The sequence below is a fragment of the Gavialis gangeticus genome, unplaced genomic scaffold (genome assembly GCF_001723915.1).
Source record: "Gavialis gangeticus isolate Ggan-Ray unplaced genomic scaffold, GavGan_comp1, whole genome shotgun sequence".
NCBI lineage: Eukaryota > Metazoa > Chordata > Crocodylia > Gavialidae > Gavialis > Gavialis gangeticus.
The window spans coordinates 80,636,011-80,645,701 of record NW_017729025.1 but is presented as its reverse complement, the minus strand read 5'-3'; the positions used below and the strand labels follow the sequence as shown (position 1 = coordinate 80,645,701).

At 43.0% G+C, this 9,691-nt stretch overlaps 1 protein-coding gene across 1 annotated transcript in view; it reads right to left on the bottom strand.

The window, feature by feature from the left end:
- DISP2 (dispatched RND transporter family member 2) overlaps positions 1-9,691 on the bottom strand; it is a 42,604-nt gene that overhangs the window by 32,088 nt on the left and 825 nt on the right. The window contains exon 2 of the mRNA XM_019519927.1: positions 9,566-9,687. Coding sequence (XP_019375472.1) covers positions 9,566-9,687 — 122 coding nt within the window. The remainder of the gene's footprint in view (positions 1-9,565; positions 9,688-9,691) is intronic.

The window sequence follows — 9,691 nt, the reverse complement described above, 5'->3', positions numbered from 1 at the left end:
CTGATACTAAACGCAATGTAATTTATATAATTTATACAAAACTGATCTGAACACAAAGGTGTGAGTCTGTCAGTCCATGCTCCAACATCTCTTACACCCATTGTAAGTCATCATCTTCCAGTTCAACTTCTAACCTCAAAATATGGGTGCTCACTAATAGGACAAGAAGTTCCAACCAACATGAAAATTCAGATTTCTCTGTAAGCTATTTGGGAAATGTAAACATGAAAGAACTTCTGTGTGGTGGCCAAAAAGCAATATAGAAAATGGCAAACCAGTATCCAAGTTGCTAACAAATGCAATGGGTGTGTCCAGACAAGCACGCATGGCCATTTTCCTGGGGACAAATAGCAGTGGCATATATTTATGCTACTGCTAGCTGTCCCTGGGGAATGCTCCTGTATGTGCGCTTTGGTGTGTGGCAAATTGCCCTGGCTAGGGTAGGGGAGGCTGGGGCAAACACCTGGGCAGTATGCAGTTCAGAAAGCCAAATCACGTGCACAGACTGCATTTTGCAGCCCCTCAAAAGCCTTTGAGGCACCACAGAGTGCATGAGCGTGCTTGTGTGGACACACTCCAGATGTTTATATGTGTTCTTTTTCATCTCTGGCTAAGTATCCGCTGACAGTAAATTCCCGCAGACTATGCTAAACCATTTATAGCACATATTGGTTTCAGTAAGTGCCCATTTTAAATGGCTGAGTTCTCTATATGAATTCAACTAAGTCAGTGCAAGTGATCAAAGAGTTGTTGTCCAAGACAGGAGTTCCTGAATAGATTGTGACAATGAAGCTCAATTCATACTTGAGGAGTGTATCAAAAAGAAATGTCTCATTGCTTCTTTACCACCCTGCCACAGACAGATTAGTGACAAGATTTGTCCAGACATTCAAGTAAACGATCCATGTTATAGCTCTGGATAAAAGTTGCTTTCAACATAAGACTGCACATCTTCTGTTGAGGTATAGGAATGCCTTACTATACATGTTATTATAAATCAGACACTAGCAGCTTTTATGGGCTATACTTTAAAGTGTACTCTACCCGAACTTTATAAAGCCTCGTTAAAGTAATCCCGCTAGTAGTCAATACTGTTGTCCCTCCAATGAAGAGTAGCAGGAGTGCATGCCAATGAATTAAAGAATACAGTCTATGATATACATGAAATGGCATCTATACTTAGTAATTCACCATGCCTACTTATTACTGAGCAACTCTGGCTGAAAAATTATATGTTCCCAATGGCTCTTGCCAGTTCCAGTAGGTGGAGTAGCAGGTTTTGTTGTTCAGCACTTTGAGTATACTAATTCAGTAGTCTTTGAATTTCAGTATTTTAAAGTTTATTTTACCTTTCTCGTTAAGTCCCAATTTTCAGTGTTTTAAGTGAAGTTGAACTCAGTGTTCTGGTAAGGTACAAGTAGCTGCCAATCAATCTTAACTGTGTGGGGCAGTAAATTTCAGTGCTAAAATAATAGTCCACACTAAACTAAACCGAATTCTAGATCTTTTCTCATTTCCTTTCTAATATATTTAATTCCAATATAAATATCAAGCAAAAACTGTTCCCATGCAAAATCCTTTGAAGCCAGTTGTGGAAATGTATTAAATAGTTTCAGAGAAAAAAATCTGCCCATCTCCCTCAAAAGAACATCTAGCTACAAACATAACAGATCATAAAAATAGACATATCATCCTTTCATATATTAAATTGCATCCCATTTTTGCTTACATACATTTTTATACACATAAGAACCCTAATATTTCTAAATACATACTTAATGATGCTGCAAGTGAATAAAAAGCTAATAGCAGGAAAAGAAAAGCAACCTGTGGATGGTCATTTCAAAGCTGTGCCACATAGACAACAACTTTGGGGCTGTGTGGGCAGGGAAGTTGTCTCTGGTACAAAAGGGAAGCAGTTTACAAAAGCAGCCGGTCAGACTTGCATTTTTCCAATCTCAGCTGGATGTAAGCAAGGCACAGAAACAGAGACAGAACAGGGAGGCACAGACCAAAGAGTAAAGTGGAATTAATAGCTCCTGTTATCTACTACCATTGGTTGTGTTAGTTATTCTATTTACTTCCCTCCTCACTTTCACCAAGATGTCTAGACAGCATGAAAATTAAATTTATGAAGCTTTGGAAGTCACATTGCTTTCCTCAGAAAATACCAGAATGTAAGGAGGAAAATCCTGACCCTCCTGAGGTAGCAAAAACAACCAGAGAGAAAGGATTGTGTCTTCTGTACCCCACATGAAAATTTAAACACTTAAAACCTCCTAAGCGTGCTCCTTTCTGCTACTTTACTTGATTTGGCAGGTGGAGCCTTTTGTGATATAAATCAAGCGGAGGGCATGGCTTGTGAAAGGAGCAAAAATGGGATTAGCAAAGGATAAATCCACAGACCTCATGATCTCTGCCCTGCCCTCAAGTGTGTGTGGTCATTGGCTCTCCCCAGCTCTCCCCATGCACACAGTATTAAATGCTGCAGAAGGTTAGTGCTGAGAACATATGGTATTAACTGGCTTTTCCTCAATTCCTTCCCCCTTTGGCTGGCTAGACTGTGCAAACACATGGAGCTGATCTCAGGCATTGTGGCAGAAGCAGCTTTACACAGCAGGGAAATGACGCCATAGAGCTGTCTTTCCTGCTGCACAGCTACTCCATTTCATTAATTTTGCTTCCCTCCGAGCCACCCAGCAGGAGAAGGCATATGACTCAAACTAACAAAGGCACAGGGAAAGAATCCAGCATTTTTAAGAACATCTGTAAAGTGGGTCTGCAAGTATTATTCTAAACAATATTGGCAAGGCATTAATTCTCAGTTGCAATAGGAGCTGCAGTGTTTTCACTACTGTGTACTTTCTAATTCTTTTTTTTTCCCCTCACACCAGAGACCCAAATCTTACAGTGCTGGACACGGGCATCTTTGATGGAAATCCATGAGAATTACTCAGACAGTGGTAGAAAACTGGCCCCTTAAGTATGATATTAAAAGCATCTGGAGATCTGTGGATTAGTGGGACCTCAAGTAATATCTGTCTTCCTCTTCCTGTCATCTTTACCACCTGTTAGTCTATGAGTGTGGACACATGGCATGATTATTGTGGATTCTACTTCCATAGTACATGTATTCCCAAGTGAGGAACAGACATAGCTTTCCTAAGCTGTCTGTCCTCAGTAGGTGCTATTACAGAGACTAGTTTCTAGGTAGTAAGAAAGCGGGTTTGTATTGAGTAAAGTATGAAACTGGGGAGCAGAAGCGGGGCATGTTCTACACGCTAACTTTCTCATGTAGTAAAGTCACTACGTATTTTTCAAGGGGTAACTTTGACTTGGATTTACGTAATTTACAAGGTAGTAAAGTTGTGTGATTGTGCACACTAAACTCTAACTATGTTGTAATATAACTTTACAACATACATGCATCAGCACTATATGTCTCTCTCTCTGCTTTTTTGTTCATCCACATTCTCAATTCAGTTAGAGTCACGGTTCTTAGCCAGGGTGCCATGGCACCCCAGCGTGCCGTGAGTTCTTTTGAAGGTTGCTGTGAGTTGTGAGGGCCTAAGAGAAGTGTGATGAGAAGCAGAGTGTAACAGGATGGCACCTGAGGGCTGCTATGATGTCCCCTAGTGGCCACCTTGAGCCAGCTCTTTACTTCTGCCTCTTGGGACCTTCCCCTGATGTCTCACCTGCCATACCTTCAATGTTGAGGGGAGGTTGCCCATAGAAGCTGATGAGCTTTAGGTGCTCTTCCTTATTTCTTTTTTCCCTCTATGGGCTCCCCTGGCCCACTTGACTTGGAGTTCAGATCAGAACACCCTGAAGTCTCTCTTTCTGCCTGGAGTAACACTGGGCCACTCAGACCCTAACCCTTGTCCAGGCTTCAGCCTGGTCAGCCTTGGCCCCTTTTTCCTCTAGCTGAGGCCACTTAGCCCAGGTTCACTGACTTGGGCCCTGGCTCTTTGGGCCTCAGCTTCACAGTGGAGGGTGTCTACCAGGTACCCTGCTCATGGCCTTCTCTCTCTCTCCAGCCACTCCCGGTCCGCCAGTTATTCAATAAACAAACAGGTACCAGCACAACTGAAAGATAAACGAACGGCTTTCACACAAGTGTGTCCCTCCTGTTGTCTGTCAACATCCTGTCACAATCTATAACTCCCAGGGCTAGGTCTGCTCTCATCCTTGTGGGTAGCTTGGGCATCCCTGGGCATTGCTTCCCACAGTCAGCTTCCCTGTGGGAGTTCCTCTCCTTCCAGCCTGTAGGGCCTGACTGACCACTGTGGCTCAAATCCTAAGCTTATATGCCTGGAAGCCCTTTTCCCCCTTTCTGTCATGTAGCTTCTCCCCAGCCACATAGGACTTATCCCCTCCTAATTAAGGGCCAGCCTGCACTCCTACCCCTGTGGCTCCACACAGCTGGCTTAGCCTGCTTCCCTCTCTTAAGGTGACAAGAGCCCCCTGGCTCCCTGTTACACTCCCTTCTCCACCCCTGCTATTGTCTGTACCCAGCTGATCCCACACCCCACTGCTCAGCCCCACTGCAAAAACGTAAACACTGTAAAGTGTAATAGATAATTAGTTTTTGGAATTGGGTGCCATGCAGCTCACAAAAGTTATGGCCGGGTGCCTTGGATCCAGTGCAGAGTAGCTCAAGTCCCAAAAGACTGAGATCTACAGTTGGAGGATTCAGGATTTTTCTTTTAATCAAGCACCTGATTTTCATCCTTCACACAAAATGCAGGTGGCTAAAAGAAAGGAAGGTGTGATCAGAATAAACACCAAGAAAAGGTGTTGGGAGACTGTAAATTAAAGTTGCTCTAAAACATGCGTGTAAGAGAGCATAGCCTCTGGGAAATCTCCATTGGCATACTCCTCAGTGCAATGTAGATGCAAAGGGCCTTAGTATGCATGGACGTTCCTGAGCATGCTAAACTTAACTTAATTGGCTGTATTGAAAGGCTGTAACATCAACACAAGTGCATGTATGTCTGTGTACCAGGGTTCCTGGGGCAATTCCATTGTATGGGTTTTAATTTGCACCGCAGCCAACTGAAAATTCCTCATCTTTGTACTCTATTATGTCTAGTGTTTTCTCAGATCAAGCTTTGGTTAGTTTTCAGATTCATATAATGGATTATGTCAGGTATCTAGGTTGTAGCTGTATTGGTCTAGAGGCAAAATGAATCAGTTCTGTATTGGATTACAGCATTGAAAACCTATTGTGAATGTTACTTGTCATCCTTCCTGTCCTTGCAGCTGTGATCTACAGTCGTGTTTACCTCAGCCTTCCTGTCACTCTTTGGCTTAATATCTGTTGACAGCCTCTATTTTTCAAAGTGGTTTCTGCCTTGGGCTGTTGCTTTGCCAAAGCTGTGTAATCTTCCCATGTACTGTTATGTGGGTATTCATGAATGCAGGCAGGATACTAAATATGGTTACAGAAAAAGTGTTAACAACTTCAGGGATTTAATCCAGTGTTGCTAGACAACCCCCTACCACTCTGTTCTCTGGACATGCAAGGAAGGTAGGTTCAGACACTGAAATAGAACCCTTCTTTTTTTACCAACTGATATCTCTGGCTACTGCAGCTAAGAGGTTCTCAAATACAGTTTCAGCTATATGACATCCCTCTGAAGACAACATACAAATGTGCAACATAGCAGAAGCCATTGCTCAGCATCTCCCCAAGTAATGTACATTTATTTTATTTTTAAAATTATGGATATTAATAATGTGTATTGTGGCAGCACACAGAGTCTTCAACTAGGTCTGAGCCTGTCTGTTAGGGACACTATATAAACATGTTGCATGCTCCAAAACCCATATAAGTGTCCCATATAACTTACAACCTAAAAGTTAAGATATGTTAAGTAAGAATGAAAAAAACAAGCAGTTAAGGGACACAAAGAAGTAATAAAAAGAACAGGGAGTTATAGCATAGGTTAGCTCTGTTGACAGCTCATGAACAATTGATAGAAGTAATCACAAATAATGTTCTCTTTAAAATAGAAAATTACAATCACAGGAGGGAAAAATAAATAAGAGACCATCTGTATCCTGCCTAATCGAAAGCCTATTTCTTCCAGAAGCCCTATTTTAATAGTCAGGACTCAATTCCACAAACTTTCATTAACAACAAATCAAGATTTTTTTTTCCTTTGCTATACCAGGATTTGCCTCACAAGAAATATTGACTATAACCACTTTTCACAAATTAAAAAAAATCCCTCTTTGTTCTGCGTGCCAAGTTTCAGCCTAGACTTGATGGAATTTTTGCTGAGACTTAGAATAGAAGCTTCAGAATGGACTTTTCTATGGAATTTAAATAGCAGTTTATAATAGAAAGGCTGACAGACCTTTTCTTGAGAACTGGGAACATGAAAACAGCAATACACTGGTAAAACAATAGTGGACAGGGAATTATTTTTTTCTCTGATTTTTATCTTCTCAGGGGATAAAATGTAAAGGTATTTTAGATATGCAGACTTCACCTGTGAAAGTGTTAGGGCAAGTCATAAAGACAGCACAACACTATCAGAATATCTAAGGACTCAGGCATGTAATATACAGCATTACAAGTAAAAATAGCCCCAAAAGTATAGAGTTAAAGAAGAAATAATTTAGTTTAAAATCTAACAGACTCAAATGTTCCTTCACAGTTACAATTCTATATTTTTTGTCTATATTCTGATAACATGCTTAGGATTGCTTAATTTTCTCATCATAGTAACCCACCTTATTGTACTAGGAACTGACTGAACTCCCAAATAACTAAGAGAATTTAGATCAGTCTTAGTTATTTGGTGGTGTTTTCAGTTTGGAGCTCTTTTCAGTTCTTATTTAAGTCAATACGTGTTTTGCTGTCAACACTTGTGACACCAGATTCAAGGTCTTGAGGCAGCACCTTGTGATAATGTGTATGCACCATAACATGCATATTTATGGTTTCCATCCTGCATGTGGTTGCAACTCCCAAGTGAGAAGCTAGGAGTCCTCAGGTCCCATAGATTAATGGAGAGTGTGATTAAGTCCAACTCTTGCCATGCTTTTAGGCACACAAAATAGATCAAATGTATCTGTGGTATAACCCTGAATCAATGGCAGTAGAAAGCAGTGGGGAAAAGAGTGAATTTTGTTAGCAAGTGAATGGACTAAAAATAAAGGTGCGCCCAACTGATTTTGCCTTTCCATTGGCCAGTAATACAAGATACTCGGTATCTTCTTCCTTGAAAAAAAAAACGGTATTTTTTCACTACAGCAGCAGAATTTATTCTTGAGAAGACCCATGATCATTTTTTAATGAGACTCTTGACTATGTTAAATCAGCATGAAGAATTAATGAGTTTTCAAAACAATTCTCTCTCACATATTCTACTATCCACTGCCAAGGAAAGTTTAGCCTTTTCAGTTCCTGTCCTTTGACTCCACTGAACACAATATTGAATTTACTATTAAATAGCTAGAGCTGCCACTGTATCCTCACATACATGCACATATATGTGTAATATATATACGTGTAATATATGCAGGACCTGAGGCTCCTGCCTGGCAGCATCACTGCCACCTAGTACATGCCAGATATACCATGTGAGGGTATATTACATGTCGAAATATACCGTGTGTGTAGTGGCAGTGTAAATTGTTACTTGGTCATCTGCATTGGACACTCAAAAGTGAGCCAGATGTGATACTCATCATATTATTTTCATGTGTGCCCTACCCAGGCTAGCTCAGTGGGGCACTAGGCTTACGGTTATTTTTGACAGTAACAGTTTAAAACGTATTTCTTAAACCATATTACTCAATATTCAAAACAAAGCACACCACCTTTTATCCTAGTCTAGAAAAAGCCTAAGGGGTGCTACTTTTTTCAGGCAACAGTAGCTATCTGATGGAACAGAACGTTCACCAAGATCAAAGACAAGAGCTATAAAACTCACCTTTTTTCCTTATGTGTCTATCTAGATGATAAAGTGCAATGTTATGTAATATTCACAGACACAAGCAAAAAAGGTTAGCTTTACAATACACACACACACACATACACACAAGCACACAAATAAGCCATCAACTAACTGTAGCTATGGACTAGAAATGGAAGAGGTTTTTGGAGCTGCCTTCTTTGGAGCTCCCTCCTTGAGCAAGAATATTCAAGTGAGCAAAGTTTGCAGGATTTGATAGGTGCTGTGTCACCAGATTTGCCAGATGTAAGACAAAAATCTGTTGTGAAATGGTTACACTAGGAGGGTGTTTTTAAAATAGTGCATGAATATTGTGCTAATAAAACCACACATCTCTTGGCTGTAGTTTTCAGAGCTCACTGAAGAGATCTGACTGCCCAGTTCCCTTAGGCAGGTCCAGAAATCTAAGCATGAATCTAAAGTTTATTGTTTGTATTTAGTAAGAGTGGCAATTCTTTGCCTTTGTAACTATATTTGTGTTTAGCTGATCTTCTGCTGTGCGTTGATAACACAGACTGTCTGAATAGTTTGGCAGCCCTCTTGCCTCCAGTGTGGCAAATGTAAATTCATTTAAATGTTTAGGGCTGGATCATGCCCTGTGATAATGTAGCTGTTGGGATGCTGGAAAGTGACTGTGCCCATGCATACCTAATTTCATAAGCTGTACATTGGGGCATGTAGTAGAGAGGGACAGGATGAACACAGAAGGGCTTTTGAGCAAGAAACATGCCTTCTTTTGGTGTTTGTACAGCCCCTCATGCCTTGTAGATGACACCAGACATACGTAACAAAAAGCAGTCATTATAAGGACAACTTTTCTAATAATATCCTCCAGAACAATAGCATTGCAGAGTAAAAAATCTGCGTTTTTACCTGTTTCTATGAAGTGTCTGGGGAAACATCTGTTAAATTAAAGTGGGGGGGGAGGGGAGGGGAGGGTGTCACAGTTTGGCATGCACAATCTTTCACCGAAACACAAAACGGACTGCGATGTGTGTGAACGGCCTTTGGCAGCTGACCGCCTGCTTTGTGCTCTGTGGCTCTGTACAGATGTCTCTCTACCGCTGCCCCTAGGCGGGTACCTCCATGCCTCACGGCAGAAGCAGGCTAGCCTAACAGGTCGATATTCTGGCTGCTTTCAAGGTTTTACACGCCTCGGCTTCATGCCTTCCTGTGTGTCTCAGCCGCCTCCCCCTGACAATGGCTGGCTGGAATTCAATCCCGCCGTGCCCGGGGGGACAGGCACTGTCTGCAGCGCCTGCCTGTGGGAACTGGCCCCCTCCTTGCTGCTGGACAGGGGAGCAGGTGGCTCCTGGCTGCGGGATGGGCACGAGCGGCTGGCCCTGCCGCCTCTTAGCCCTGCTCATTGTCTGGAAGTGGCCGGAGGGCGACAGAGCCGCCCAGCACCCGCGGGGGCACCGGGGCAGCACCACCACGAAGGGCAGGCACACGGGCTGGAGGGGGGGGGTGGTCTCAGGTGTGCCATGCACCCAGGCAGCCCCCAGCCGTGCTCAGTGCTGCCCAGGGGGCAGAGGAACTCCGTGGGGCAGGACCCCGCGCCTCTCCCAGCCGCTCGGGCCCGAGGCGATGGCTCGTACCTGGGGGTGCAGGTGCCCTTGGCGGGGCGCACGCCCCGCGCCCGCTCCCGCTCCGGCTCCAGCTCCGGCTCCCGCTCCCGCTCCGGCTCCCGCTCCTCGGCGGCCGGCACCTGCGGCTGCGGCTGC